Raw genomic sequence first — 14,625 nt, 5'->3', positions numbered from 1 at the left:
CCAGCCGCTGCAGGAAGCCCCGGGGGCGGCTCTAGCCGCGCCTCCAGCCCCGGAGGATGTGATGACGGCGGCAGCTCCGTGCCGCATGGGATGCTGAAAAGTCTGCGGCACTGGCCGCGGTGAAGACTGCTACCAGGGGCGACCTCCGGGCCGCGGGAGGAACTTCAGTCCGCGGCTCCAGCCGCACCGGAAGACCAGACATCGGCGACACCAGCCGCGTCGGGTGAAGCAAGGTGAGCAGGGCCTGCTCGCAGGGAGACCCACGGGCAGGGTCCATGACAGCAATTCTGGTCACCACATTTCAAAAAAGATATAGCAGAATTAGATAAGGTACAGAGAAGGGCAACCAAAATGAAAAAGGGGATGGAACAATTCCTCTATAAGGAAAGACTAAAAGGTTAGGGCTGTTCAGCTTGGAAAAAAGATGGCTGATGGGAGATATGATAGAGGTCATTAAAATAATGTGTGGAATGGAACGAGTAAACGTTTACTCTTTCAAAAAGTATAAAAACCAGGAGATACACAATGAAGTTATTAGGTAATACAGTTTGGGCGGTTTTTCAGTCCCCTGCGATCCTGTTTGATCAGTTCCTGCTCCCTTTAAGATGGTCTGGTTCCTGTGGCATGCTGAACGATTTTCAGAGGCAGAGCAGCTCTTTGCACTGAAACCGTCAAGCTGCCTGTTGATGCACTACGTTCCTTGTGAGAACAATGATTTTTCTCATATCTGGCTTAAGATTGTAGTTTGGTGCTTTTGTGTGTGTGTGTATATATATCTAAAATGAAAAACATTTTGTGTATATCTAAAATGAAAAAAGTTTTTCTAACAACCAGTCCCCACCCAATACAAATATAAGATCACTTTTGCAGGAACCCCAAAGTTATTTTTATATATCTTTTATTATATTTAACAAAATATTCAAACAATCGAAAAACACTTATCACTCCTTAAAATGTACATAAACGTTTTTTTTACACATTTTATGTACATTTTAAGGAGTGATAAGTGTGATCATATATATATATATATATATATACTTGTAGCTCCTGTAATAATCTTGCAAAGAGCCCTCTTATACTAAATAAAAAATATGTTTTTTCTAAGTGAAGTTGTATCCCTTCTTTTTCAAACTTTTCCTCTTTAAATTCTTCCTCCTGAAACTGAACCTTTTTTTATTTCAAAAGCTCTTCACATCGTGCAAAAGTACAAAGGGTGCCCATAACTGTGTTAACTATGTTGAGCAACTTAGCAAATTAATTTTTATTAAAAGATTCAGTTATTCTGTCCCAGCTTAACCCCTTTTCCCCCCCTAGATGCTTTCTCTTCTGTGTGGATCCTTCCATGTATTCTTAAGTAACATAACATACTAAAGCTTTTACCACATTCAGAACACTTAAATGGCTTTTCACCTGTGTGATTGCTTTCGTGACGTCGCAGGTAGCATTTGTGTGAAAAGCTTTTCTCACATTCAGAACACTGAAATGGTTTCTCTCCCAGGTGAATCATTTCATGTTGCCGCAGCGTGCATTTCCGACCAAAACATTTATCACATTCTGTACATTTAAATTGTTTCTCTCCCGTGTGAACTATCTGATGCATTTTAAGTTGCGATCTGCATGAAAAGCATTTTTCGCATTCATTACATTTAAAAGATTTGTCGCCTGTGTGAAGTTTTATATGCACTGTGAGGTTTGATTTGCTAGTGAACCTTTTCTCGCATTCAGTGCATTGAAATGGTCTTTCTCCGGAGTGAATTCTTTCATGTTGGCTGAGAAAGTATTTGTGACTGAAACTTTTATCACATTCAGAACATTTAAATGGCTTTTCACCTGTGTGGTTGCTTAAATGTCGCCTCAGGTAACATTTGTGCGAGAAGCTTTTCTCACATTCAGAACACTGAAATGGTTTCTCTCCCAGGTGGGTCATTTCGTGTTGCCTCAAGGTGCACTCCCGTGTGAAACATTTCTCACATTCTGTACATTTAAATTGTTTCTCTCCTGTGTGAACTATCTGATGAATTTTAAGCTTTGATCTGCATGTAAAGCATTTTCCACATTCATTACATTTAAAAGATTTGTCTCCTGTGTGAAGTTTTGTATGTGCTATGAGGTTTGACTTGGTAATAAACCTTTTCTCACATTCCGAACACTGAAATGGTCTTTCGCCAGAATGAATTCTTTCATGTTCTCTGAGAAAGTTTTTTTGAGTGAAGCTTTTTTCACATTCAGAACATTTAAATAGTTTCTCACCTGTGTGAATTACCTGATGAAGTTTAAGCTGTGACCTATATTTAAAACATTTCTCACATTCAGTACATTTAAACGGCTTCTCTCCTGTATGAACTATCTGATGAAGTTTAAGCTGTGATCTGCATCTAAAGCATTTTTCACATTCATTACATTTAAAAGGTGTGTCTCCTCTGTGAAGTTTTGTATGCGCTGTGAGGTTCGATTTGCTGGTAAAACTTTTCTTGCATTCAGTGCATTTGAATGGTCTTTCTCCACAATGAATTCTTTCATGGTCTGAGAGGAAGGATTTGGTATAGAAACTTTGATCACATTCAGAACATTTAAACAGTTTCTCTCCAGCATGAAGACACTTGTGTGTCTTAAGCTGCGACTTCAGAGGAAAGTATTTCTCACATTCCGTACACTGAAATCGTTTTTCTCTAGAATGAAGTCTTAGGTGGGCTGCCAGCTCAGCTCTGCCCGTAAAGCATTCGTCACACTGAGAACATTTTAACAGGTTTTTTGGTATATCAAATTTTCTATCTGTGAAAGCGTTTCTTTTCTTAGAGGTTCTTTTCTCTACTGCACTACTTGGAAAGGTTTTCTCCCTTTCACGATACTGTTGGATAAATCTGTGATTTGACTTCTCAGGGAACTTGTTCCCACATCCAATTATCTTTTGGTGCTCAATAATATTTGAGTTTGTGGTGAAGCTTTCCCAAATATCAGCACTTTCAGATGGTCTCTCTCTTTCAATGAGTTTCTTAGTCTGTTTAAGCTTTGGGCAGGGCTTGGAATTTCTCTCAAGTTCAGTACATGAGGCTGATCTTGCTTCTTTTCTGTCTTCTATCCTGAGCAACGTTGCTCTCCTGACACCTCCTTCACAGTCTGCAAAAGGATCTGGGCTGTCTCTGGCGAGGTCTCGGTGATTCCATTCTTCCCTTTGCTGCCCATTACACATCATCTTCATCTCACTCTTGTTCCTGGACCCATCCTCTGTTGGGTTAAATGAGAGTCTGTTCAATTTTACAGCTATGAAGGAACAGTTACCAGGAAACTTTAACCCCACAGCACTGCCAAAGCATGCATCGACACATCAGCTAGGATGATATTACAAAGGAATTTTTTTCCTTGCCTTTCTTGGCCTCAATATCCTCCTCTCCTGCCTCCAGCTGGTCGCTGGTATCAGGCTCTTCCATTTTCAGGATCTCTACTGTGAAGTCAGGATTGTTTCCTTCGTTGCCTATTAGAAAAATGATAAAGCACCATCAGCTTTTTAAATAGCCTTGGACGCTGACCTTTGGCAAAAACATGAGCCGAGGGGAATTCTGTGAAAGTTTGCGTGTTCTGATGGAAGGAGCTAAGGCTCCTCTGTCGCACTACAGCAAGAAAAAGCCATAGTGAACAGGGCACCCGATCACCCCCAAATACCAGGGCTAGGAAACCTGTTGCAGAAAATGCCCTTTTTACTGTGAAATCCCACCTCCCCTCCTGCTGCGAGAAGTCAGGGAGTCACCCTGTCTCCTCCTGCAGCCAATCCGGTCAGAAGGGCCACCAAGCCTGCCTCCCTCCCTGCTGCCTCTGCTGCTAGTATGTGTGCGTTGGAGAGGAATCACTGTCTCGTTCCCTCCCTGCTTCCCTCTTATAACCACTGGGAGGGAAGGCACCCCTGGCTCCCTCCCTCCAGTTGTCAGCAAAGAAACCAAGAGCCACCTGCTGCTAGAAGGGAAGCAAGGGTAGCAAGCTGGAGCTGACGAAACAGTGCAGGATGGAAGGGGAAGGATGAAAAAAGAAAGGGAATGAGAGAAAAAAAGGAGAAATGAGGGGAAGGTGGTAATGAAAAGATTAATGGGGGGGGGGCGAAAACTATGGAAAAAGAGAAGCAAACAGAAGAGAGAAGGACTAGAGGAAGTGTTAAAGGGGAGAATGGCGGGGAGGACGAGAGAAGGAAGAAGAACAGAGTGCAAGGCCTGAAAATGAACGAAAAATAAAAAGTAAATGGAAAAAAAAAAAGAACAAATTACAAAACGATGGCAGAGAAGTCAAGGGCCTTCATTTTATGGTCTCATTTTTGTGGCATCATTCTTGTAAGATACGCAGGGCCCCACCGCTGACTTTAATCCGAGCTACGTTACCCGCTTCCCGCCAGTCCTCACATGCGCCCAGCATGGGCCCGTCTCCTCGTTCCTCGTGGTCCTGGGGCTCACTTCTGAATCCCTCTTCCTTAAATCGGATGAAAATATCAGGGATGACATCAGGGCAGCCTTTTATGGAAAAAGATGGTCACAATAGATTTCGAAAAGCTCCCCTGGAGACTATCAATACAAGTCAGTTCAGATTTTTGCTTTGATAGCCCACTACAGAGCTAAGAAAAAAAGGGGGGGCTGCTGTGCCACTTGTCATCTAGAAAGGCTGGTGGAAGCACTAAACTGACCAGGTGGCCCCCTTCGGCACTCCCAGCTTTTGGGGCTGCACGGCAGTGGCAAGGCTGCGATGACTGCTCCTCCTTGCTATTCCTGCCGGTGCAGGCCTGGAAGAGGAAGTCAAGTCTTGGGCAAAAAAAGGAGGGAGGTGCATTCACCGCAGCCCAGAGGAGCAGGCAGATCAGGCCCAAAAAGAGAGGAGCAGGAGGTGGAGGAGCTTGCCTGTGGGGCCCAGGAGGCGGTGGCGGCGGCTGCTGCGTTCCAAAGGGGGGAGGGTAAAGAGCGAGAACGAGCGTGTGCGAGAGTGACAGCGTGCGAGAAAGCATGTGCATGAGACAGAGCGCATAGGAGAGGGCGTGTGTGTGTGAGAGAGTGTGAGAGCGCGTGTGCGAGAGAGAGAGAGTGTGAGAGCGCTGTGTGCAAGACGTGTATGTGTGTGAGAAAATGAACGTGTGTGTTAGGAAGGAGAAAGTGTGTGCCCTCCCCTTCTCCCCACCCACAAACACACAGATACACAATAATGCCAGGGTGACTAGAAATCAAAAGTTCCCGGGTATGGCGAGGGGGGAGATTTTTCTTCCCTTCTTAGTTTTAATTATTGGGTGTTCTCTGCTGACAAGAAAGGCTGAATTAGCAAGGACATGTGGATGACATCATCTGACGGTGCCAAATGGACCTCTCTCACTAAGCTGAAGAATTTCAATGCACTGTCCATGATGGCCCCCCCCCCCCAGGTTCTGTTCCTGGGAACCTACTCAGGAAGGCGCATAAGCACCGCCAAATTTGATGTAAGAGATGAATAAAGCAGGCCAAGAGAGAAGTTGAGGGGAACCTGTGAAAGAGGAAAGCTTTTTCTTTTAATCCTCTTCTTCACAGCAACAAGAGTAAATGATGCAAAATGGCCCAGTCAGTCTGCCCATTTGAGACGCCATCCACTTTTTTGCAAACCTAAACTCCCACGTCCAACCCAAACCCGACTTCTCCCCCTCATCCATATCCGTTCCAACCTTGCCCAAACTCTTGTTACAGTGCTGGCTTCCCCCCATCTCCGCTGCTAGGCCATGTCGCCTTCAACTCTGGCTCCTTGTAAGAACAAAACCTCTCTTCTTTCCTTGCATTCTTCAAGGCCTTAATTGCCATGGCTATTCTGTTGCTATTTACTTAAATCGGGAGGCTGTCCCTGCTGAGCGTCCGTCAGGCATTCTTACCCCTTTCCACTCTGCTGAATCTCCTTGACCGTGTAAACCTCGGGTTCGGTTTTAATCTTGCTCGCGCCTGTCTGCTCACCGCTTTTTGTCATCTGTGGCAGCATTCCTGCTCGACTTCGTTCTTGTTTTCTTCATGGTACTTCTCCTGTTCTCTTTCGCTCCCCTAAATCTTTTCTCGGTCGGCACACCACACCATTCATTCTTCGGCCTCGGCTTTCTTCCGAGGGCAGGGTCTCTAAATAGGTTTTTGGTTGCCACATACCATGACAGGAGCAAACCAGGGTCCGAGGTCCAGACAATGTATCAAGGTGAGCTTGGAGGTTCTCTTTCTTCTGTTTTTTTCCCCTTTTTTTTTATCATCTACCATATGCATGCAGACAAAACCCAGCAATCGTTACTCTTTTCTTCACTTGCTTCATTGGGAAGGAGCAAATCTTCCCTCCCACGTGACTGAAGGAGAAAGTGCTACCCGGACCCCAGCTGGAGCCAGAGGTAGTTTGTGTTTCACTGCTCTCCAGGGTAGACCTAGGACGTTGCTGCAGCCAGGCACCAGAAAGCAATTTGTTTCTTCTCCGGAGTCCGGGAGACTGCGTTTGCCTGGAATTGCTTCGCTCAAAAGAAAGCTGCCTTGCTTCTACCAGCACCCGCTCCAGTTCCTGAGTGTCAGTCATCTGGGCTGCCTCACATTCATCTAATTGTACTCGTCTTCCCTGGGCTTTGCACGTCTCTCCTCTCTTTAACAGTTACATAGTTCCAAGCTTGAAATCCTCTTCGTTCCCATCCTCGGATGGCATTCCTTCCCCCTTTCCCTATTCACTTTCATTCCACCACTATCCCAGCCCTTTCTGTTGTCAAGAACCTTGGCCAGCTTACTGACTTCATATTCATCATTTGATCCCAGAATATTGTCATAATGATGGCTTGCTGTTACCATCTTTATAATATTCGGTGTTCACATCCTTATCTTACTGCATCAACCACTAAGCAGATTGCCCATGCCCTTATCTCTGGATTTCTGAAAGGCTTTCAATGTCACTATCCATCATAGCTCGGCTCTTCTTCTCTGGCTCCTAAAACCTATTTTTAATTTACATTTTTATTTTGCTTCTGCTCCCTGGTTTCCTGAACTTCATTGTACCAGAGCGCTTATAATCTGACAGGAAGTAAAGACGGCCAGCAGGAATTTTATACTCGCCAGTTACCGCAGGGAGAATCTCTTCAGTCATCTCCGGACGACCCAGGAAATGGGACTCTTCCTCCTCTTTGATGCTCAGGGAGAACACGGACGTTACAATCGGATGACCTGTCACAAGAGAGGATTCACCGAGGACCAGATATTATCTGATTTCAAGTCCCCCCAAATGGTTGATGTTGATGTCCCACCTCCTCTAATCTGAAAATGCAAAGCCTTTTAAATCCCAAATGTTTACTTACTATCAGTAGGGTCACGAATGCCTTCTTTTCCCTCCTGTTCATAGCGTTGAGTGAAATATTTCTCATCTTCCTTTTTAATCTTGAATATGACATCGGGATTAAGAATTGAATAACCTGGCAATCAAGAGAGCAAAATTACATTTTAAATGTGTATTTGTAGAAGCCCGGGGGAGAGAGAGTTCCACCCATTCCTGTGCTGTTGAAACAGTATGTGCATATCATTGGATTTATTTGCTGACGAAGCCTTGCAACAGGAGACCACCACTTGCTCTTGAGATTACCAGGAGAAGCACCTGGCTAGCTGTCTGATCGTTCTGTGCAGGACATTTTTCAGCTCATCCATCATCTCATGTGGTTCATTTTCTTAAGATTTGTATGTATTTGTATCAGGGCTAAGACAAAAAAAAAGCCCCTTCATCAGGACACAGGAAAATTGGTTCTTGCCTGCTAATTTTCGTTCCTGTGATACCACAGATCAGTCCAGACAAGTGGGTTTATGCATCCCTACCAGCAGATGGAGGCAGAGAACAAAACCTTTGAGGCACTGCTACATAACCAAGAGTGCCACATGCAGTCCCTCAGTATTGACCTGTACCCAAGCCAAGATTAGAAACATTTCCCTCTCCCAGGGCAAACTAGAAAGCCCAGGGTTGGATTCCCATGAACTGGAGACCTACAAAACTTCAGCACCATCAATGTCCTATCAACTGCTTAACTCGACAAACTTAACTGTAGCAATTGGTAAGGAAAACTCTTCAATGTCTAGCAGATAAGTACCAGGAAAATCAGTTTTTCGGCAGTTAGCACCGGGGCGGGTCTCTGGACTGATCTGTGGTATTACAGGAACAAAAATTAGCAGTAAGAACCAATTTTCCTTTCCTGAACATACCCAGATCAGTCCAGACAAGTGGGATGTACCAAAGCAACCCTACACCGGGGCGGAAACCCGAAAGACCTGCTCTCAACCCACTTTCACCGAAAGTCATACTGTCCTGCACTTGATCATCCAATTGGTAATGCTTGGTGAAAGTATGAAGCGAGGACCACACCGCGGCCCTACAGATCTCTTGGAGAGATACCACTGACACTGAGCCCAAGAGGTTGCTTGCGCTGTAGTTGAATGCGCTTTAAGACCAGTTGGGATGGCACAACCCTTACAAATACAGGCCAAGCAAACAGCCTCTTTCAACCAACAGGCCAAAGTAACTTTTGAAACTTTCTCCCCTTTCTTCGCACCACCAAACACCACAAAGAGATGGTGCGATCGCCTAAAAGAATTAGGGACCTTCAAATAATGCAACAGGATGTGCCGAACATCCAGAAGATGGAGATTTCTACCCTCCACAGAATCTCGAGGCCTCTCCGGAAAATCCGGCAAGTCAACTGTCTGATTCACATGAAAGGCAAAAACCACTTTTGGCAGAAAAGAAGGCACCGTTCGCAAGGACACTTTGTTGATAGAAATAAGCAAGAAAGGATCATGGCAAGAAAGAGCCTGAAGCTCCGAAATGCATCTGGCTGAACAAATCGCCACCAGAAAAACCATCTTCAATGTAAAGTCCTTCAAGTAGGCTTGACCCAAAGGCTCAAAAGGGTCCTCACATAGGACCCACAAGACTAAGGTAAGGTTCCAATCCAGACACACCTTTTGAACCGGAGGTCTCACATGCTTTACCCCCCTTCAGGAATCGGATGACGGGATGAGAAGCCAAAGGCTTGCCCCGCAGACAACCCAAGGCAGAAACCTGGACATGGAGCAAAATATAAGCCAAACCCTTGGGCAAGTCCTGCTGCTGGGGTTACTGTGGCAGGGTCCCATATTTTCGGATTGAGAGGATCACTTTTGTCTTGCAGCTTGGGTTTTGATAGGCAGCAATTGCGCACGAAGGGATACTCTTGAGCCAGTAATTTCTACTCTTCTCCAGGCTAGATGGCCTTCTACGTCCATGGCTTATGTCAGGGTTTGGAAGGTTTTTGAGACCTGGTGTGTTCAGCAGCGACTGGAACCAGCAGATGAGCCAGCCACAGAGGTTCGTCCATCGTCAGATGCACCAGGTCCGTGAACCACAGATGATGCGGCCACTCCGGCACCACCAGTACCACTGACCCTGGATGTGCTTCTATGCGCAATAGCACTCAACCTATGAGCGGCCACGGGGGAAACACATACAGAAGGATCCCCTTCGGCCAGGGACACACTCGAGCATCCAGTCCTACTGAACCAACCTCTCTTCTGCGACTGAAAAATCTTGCCGACTTTGCATTGGCCCGCGTGACCATGAGATCTAGCTGCAGAACACCCATCTGGCACAAATGTGATTCCAGGCTTCCGGGCACCAGCCCAAAGGGAAGAGCCCAAAACTGGAAGTGCTGGCCCAGCACTTTGAAGCGCAGGAACTTCTGATGCTCCTTTCGAATGGGAATATGCAGGTAAGCCTTGGTGAGATCCAAAAACGCCAGGAACTCTCCTTTGTGGACCACAGCAATCACCGTACACAGAGTCTCCATTCGGAAATGTGGCAGCCGCAAGCTCACGTTCGCCTTTTGCAAATCCAAGATGCGATGGAAGGTGTCCTCTTTTTTTTTTGGAACCACAAAATAGATGGGAGTACCTTCCCTGTCCCTGCTTGCTCGGCGGCACCAGAACTACTGCTTCCAAGCTTATCAACCTTTGCAGAGTCTCTTCTACAGCTTCTTGTTTGTTTCGAGAAGAACAGTGGGACTCCAGAAAGGCGTCCCCGAGTGGGTGAGAAAATTCTAAGGCGTAACCGTCCTTTACAACCTCCAGCACCCACCGGTCCGAGGTAATCGTAACCCACTCCTTGTAAAAACAGGAGGACTTGCCCCCTTACTGCTGCCCGCGAGGAGTGGGCGAGCCTGGCTTCACTGTGACGGCTTACTTCCTCCGGCCCCCCTGCCCGGAACTGCCTTTGGAAGACCTGCCAGCCCCCCTGAAAGGACCGCTGACGACTGCATAGAACCTGAGGAGGAAGACCCTCTCCCGGACCGAAACCGCGACTCACGAAAGCAGGGACGGAAAGACTTTCTTATTGCTCTTCTTGTCCTCCGACAGTCTATTGCCCTTGGTTTCCCCCAAGGACTTCATAAGCTGATCCAGGTCTTCCCCTAACAGCAGCTTCCTCTTAAAGGGAAGATTACATAACTGAGTCTTGGACCACATGTCCACCGAGCAGTTGCGCAGCCACAAGTCGGCGCGCCGCCACCGCCGAGACCATGCTCCTAGCCGCAGGGCGCACCAGATCATACAATGCATCTGCCACATAAGCCACCCCCGCTTCCAGCCGTGCCGCCTGAGCGGGGGACAGCATGCCGGATGATGCCTGCTCCTGCGGCTTCTGAATCCAACATAAGTAAGCCCGCTGCATCATGCTAGCGCACACCGCAGCTCGGAGACCCAAGGCTGACACACCCCAAACATGTGCTTCAATTGAATTCCCAATTTGCGATCCTGAACATCTTTCAGTGTGGCAGCCCCCACCACCAGAAGCTTCTTGGTCACCGCCGCATCCACCTTAGGCATTTTAAGGCAGTCCAAATGCTCTTCCAATACAGGATAAAGCTTCGCCATCGCCCTGCCAACCTTCAAGCCCGCCTCTGGGAAGTACCACTCCTGGCTGATGAGCTTCTGAATCTTCTTAGGGATGGGGAAAGCATCAGGCGGACCCCGCAGACCATCCAGGACCGGACTGACACCCTCGTTATCAGATTCCTTCTGAGCTAATTTCACCCCTAACTCCTCCAACACCTGGGGAATGAGAGGCCGAAGTCCTTTTTAAAAAAGGCGGACCATCCGAGGGTCATCTCTGTCATCCCTGGTCCCCTCAACAAGGTCCAGATCATCCTTGCTCACATCCGGATCCGGATTCTGATCCCCATCCAGGTCCACATCTGGATCCGCTGCTGGAGTGGACGCAGCGTTCTCTTGCAGTTCATCTGAGTCATCCAGATCCCCGGGATCAAGATCAGCTCGCCAGCACGCCCAGAGAGGAACCTGCTAAAGCCAGCCGAGGTCTCTTGGACTGCCCTGAGGTCCTCTGCTTGGGTCTCCGCTCACCTGCCTTCCTAGCCAGGAAAGCCTCGTGCATGAGCAGGACGAACTCAGGGGAAAAACCCCGTGGGCCTTCAAATGCCCGCTCAAGACCGCTGGACTCGGAATCTGCTCCCTCCTCGAGCTCCTGCGCCGCCGGAGAGAGAGGAGGAGGGGAGTCACTGGAGTCGAGGCCGGCCGGAGTCCCCTGGCTGCAATCCCCCTCGGGAGTAGAGAAAGTGGGGATCCCCACCTTGGTCCCAGTCACGGACTCTGCAGAGCAAGAGGCCCTCTGGCCTTCGAGCCCTTAGCAGAGGATCCCCCCCCCCCCCCCCGAAACACAACCTGTGTACAGAGAAAGGGAATTCAAACGGGCTGACCAAAGCCCCCAGGCCTTGCAGGCCTCCATGCGCGGCTTTTCTGCCATCGAGCCCAATCACGCTCGCTCCGCTGCGAGGTAAGCCGCACCACATGGCCGCCAAGCTGCACCAGTGCGCAGCAACAACAACAGTGGCACGCAAACAGCACACGCGAAAAAATGGCTCACAAAGCCGCGGGCGCACAGAAAAAAAAAGGTCTCCCCCGCCGGGGAAATTACAGCGAGCCGGTGTCGGCACAGACCGCTCCCACTCCCTCACCGACCCCGGCAGCCCCGGAGGTCAGCTGTCCCCGGCACTGCTCAGCCGGCCGATTCTCCTGGCTGGAACCCTCTCAGAGTCTGAAGCTTTACTCCTTTTTTTTTTTTTTTAAACAAAACTTAAATAACAAAAAAAAAAAAAAAGACAAGAAGAACCCCCCACAAGGGATACCTCCCCGAGATAGTCAGCAGCAGACAGGAGGGGATCGCGGGGCACAAAGAGGGAGCCAGTCCCCTGGCTATCAGGGGCTCTGGAGCTAGCGGGCTGCAACAGCCAAGGGGTATCCAACCCCCTGTTTGCCTGGCTCAACCCGAGGGATGGCCCCCCAAGGAACCTGACACCTCGGGGAGCAGATCCAACTCTCCAAACTCCAGAATCAGTCAGGACTGCAGGGGACTGCACCTCTACCATCTGCTGGAGACCGAGAAATACTGAGCCCCTGCAGGTGGCACTCTCCGTTATGTAGCAGTGCCTCAAAGGTTTTGTTCTCTGCCTCCATCTGCTGCGGGAGATGCAGAAACCCACTTGTCTAGAATGATCTGGGTATGTTTAGGAACTGCAATTTAGCATATAGCACCACATGGAGGAGCCTGACCAGGGCAGAGCAAGAATACTGGTGGTGGGCAGGAAGGAACAGTGGTTTTAAGGGTACAGAAATGTGAAGGCCCGTGCCCAAAGCTATAGCGGCTCCTGGAGTGGGAAGGAAGGGACACCGATCATAACGGTAGTAATTGCCACTCCGTGCAGTTACCCCCGTGCTTTCTGTTAAGGGTAGTAATTGCCACTCCGTGCAGTTACCCCCATGCCTTTTGTTAAGATAGTACCCACCACTCCATGCAGTTACCCCCATGCCTTTTTATAAGGGTAGTACCCACCACTCCGTGCATGTCCCCCATGCCTTCTGTTAGTAACTGTCGCTCTGTGCAGGTTACCCTGCTGCCTTCTCTTAAGGACACTTATATGAATATTGTAGTGGAAATTCTCGGGAAGTTATGGGTTAGGGGTGGATGGAGGTTGGGGTTTTTTTACTGTGTATTATGTACAGTGAATTATTTGTAACCCACTTTGATGTGTATGGAATTGCGGGATATCGAGTTTCAATAAAAATGATTTGTGAAGAAAATTGTTTTCTGCGCATAAAACAGGGTTGGTGTACAAAACATGATTTGCGAACAGAAATCCTAGTTTATGCACAGAAGACACTGTTGGTGCAGAAAATACGATTTATCTGCATGCTAAGCACATCTTCTGCACAGATTTCCAGGTTAGCATGCTTTATAAAACTCCTGACGTATTAGCTTACTACAATGGGAGTTAAATGATTTTTTAGTAAGTGCGTTAAACTGGGTGCTGAATTTCCCCAATGCATGTAGGGAGTTGTAGTTTGCATATTCTGAGGAAACTCAATGGGGAAAGTCTGTGTTAGATGTTCCTGCATGCCAGTAGGATGAAGCCAGGGCTGGATGAGCCAATTCTGGAGCCAAGTGGCAATCTGAGATAGGAGAGAACACAAAATGCAGAGATTTCAAAAATCTCTGAAAACCAGAGCACAAGACAAAATATTTTTTTAGAAGCCGAGTCAATCTCTTCCCACCCACCCCCAAATATTTTTTTCTTGGATTTTTCTCTACATTTTTTGATTATTTTGACTTTTTTGTTTTGCTTTTTTTCACCTATAGTCTTTGTTCTTCCTCCAGCCTCTCTCCTCTTTCCCCATCCCCTACCACTCACCAGTGGTCTCATTCCTTGTGTCAGTGGTAGCTGTGGCAGAAGCAACAACAGAGGTGTCTTTCACTGGGCTCCAAACAGCCGCAGCAGTTCCCATTAGGCTCACCACAGCCTCAGATACCAGACCCCAAATTTTAGGTGTCTTGGTGACCTGGTGCCTGGGACTTCTAACCCATCCTGCAATGGGTGATAGAAAATAGAAGGGGCATCTTTACCCCGTGATATCAGGACACCGTGAATCTCCTCGATGACCTTCCTGTACAGCTCCTTCTGCCATTCTTCCAGGATGACCCACTCCTCTTCCCAGAAATAAGCAGCGACATCACTGAATGTGATGGAGGCCTGAAATAGCAAATACAACATGCTCAACCCCTCTCCCTCCAGCTCCATTATACTTATTTATTTATTTATTTAGAGCTTTTTTATACCGACATTCATGATCCCAATCATATCATATCGGTTTACAAGGAACAATGGTGCAATAACATTAACATCAACTTGAACAATAGGCGAAAAGTTTGTGTGCATAATAAACTCTTATATGGTCTCTATCAGAGAGATCAGCTCTCCAGTAGATTATAGCAGGAAGGGAGCTCTGTTCTCTCATGTATCTTTGATATATGACATCTATCAGGGAGATCAGCTCTCCAGTAGATTATAGCAGGAAGGGAGCTCTGTTCTCTCATGTATGTTTGATATATGACATCTATCAGGGAGATCAGCTCTCCAGTAGATTATAGCAGGAAGGGAGCTCTGTTCTCTCACGTATGTTTGATATATGACATCTATCAGGGAGATCAGCTCTCCAGTAGATTATAGCAGGAAGGGAGCTCTGTTCTCTCATATATGTTTGATATATGACATCTATCAGGGAGATCAGCTCTCCAGTAGATTATAGCAGGAAGGGAGCTCTGTTC

At 47.4% G+C, this 14,625-nt stretch overlaps 1 protein-coding gene across 5 annotated transcripts; it reads right to left on the bottom strand.

Annotated features, from left to right (window-relative positions):
- Positions 1–526: 526 nt before the first annotated feature.
- Positions 527–14,113, bottom strand: LOC115080436 (oocyte zinc finger protein XlCOF6-like). Of its 5 annotated transcripts, none has more exons than XM_029584593.1 (6): positions 13,924–14,113; positions 7,295–7,408; positions 7,056–7,163; positions 4,386–4,493; positions 3,365–3,472; positions 527–3,225 (listed from the first exon to the last, which is right to left on the bottom strand). In XM_029584593.1, the coding sequence occupies exons 1-6, from the start codon at positions 14,096–14,098 to the stop codon at positions 1,274–1,276; spliced, it is 2,565 nt and encodes an 854-aa protein (XP_029440453.1). In that variant the 5' UTR covers positions 14,099–14,113; the 3' UTR covers positions 527–1,273. The 5 variants fall into 5 exon arrangements, with proteins under 5 accessions (XP_029440453.1, XP_029440454.1, XP_029440452.1 ...); XM_029584592.1 differs by having other exon boundaries at positions 528–3,225; positions 4,365–4,493; XM_029584594.1 differs by lacking the exon at positions 4,386–4,493.
- Between the last annotated feature and the right edge of the window lie 512 nt (positions 14,114–14,625).

The sequence above is a fragment of the Rhinatrema bivittatum genome, chromosome 19 (assembly GCF_901001135.1).
Source record: "Rhinatrema bivittatum chromosome 19, aRhiBiv1.1, whole genome shotgun sequence".
In the NCBI taxonomy this organism is placed as follows: Eukaryota; Metazoa; Chordata; class Amphibia; order Gymnophiona; family Rhinatrematidae; genus Rhinatrema; species Rhinatrema bivittatum.
Note: the sequence above shows the minus strand (reverse complement) of the source record. Positions and strands in the feature narration are given on the sequence as shown.

What these genes read in the sequence shown, in the direction of transcription:
- LOC115080436 (XM_029584592.1), bottom strand. Translation starts at nt 14,098, where the DNA reads ATGGAGCTGGAGGGAGAGGGGTTGAGCATGTTGTATTTGCTATTTCAG. An exon ending in CGGTGTCCTGATATCACGGG is followed by an intron (nt 7,409 to 13,923) that starts GTAAAGATGCCC and finishes CTTGATTGCCAG; the next exon opens with GTTATTCAATTCTTAATCCC. An exon ending in TGAGGACTGGCGGGAAGCGG is followed by an intron (nt 3,473 to 4,364) that starts GTAACGTAGCTC and finishes TTTTTCTAATAG; the next exon opens with GCAACGAAGGAAACAATCCT.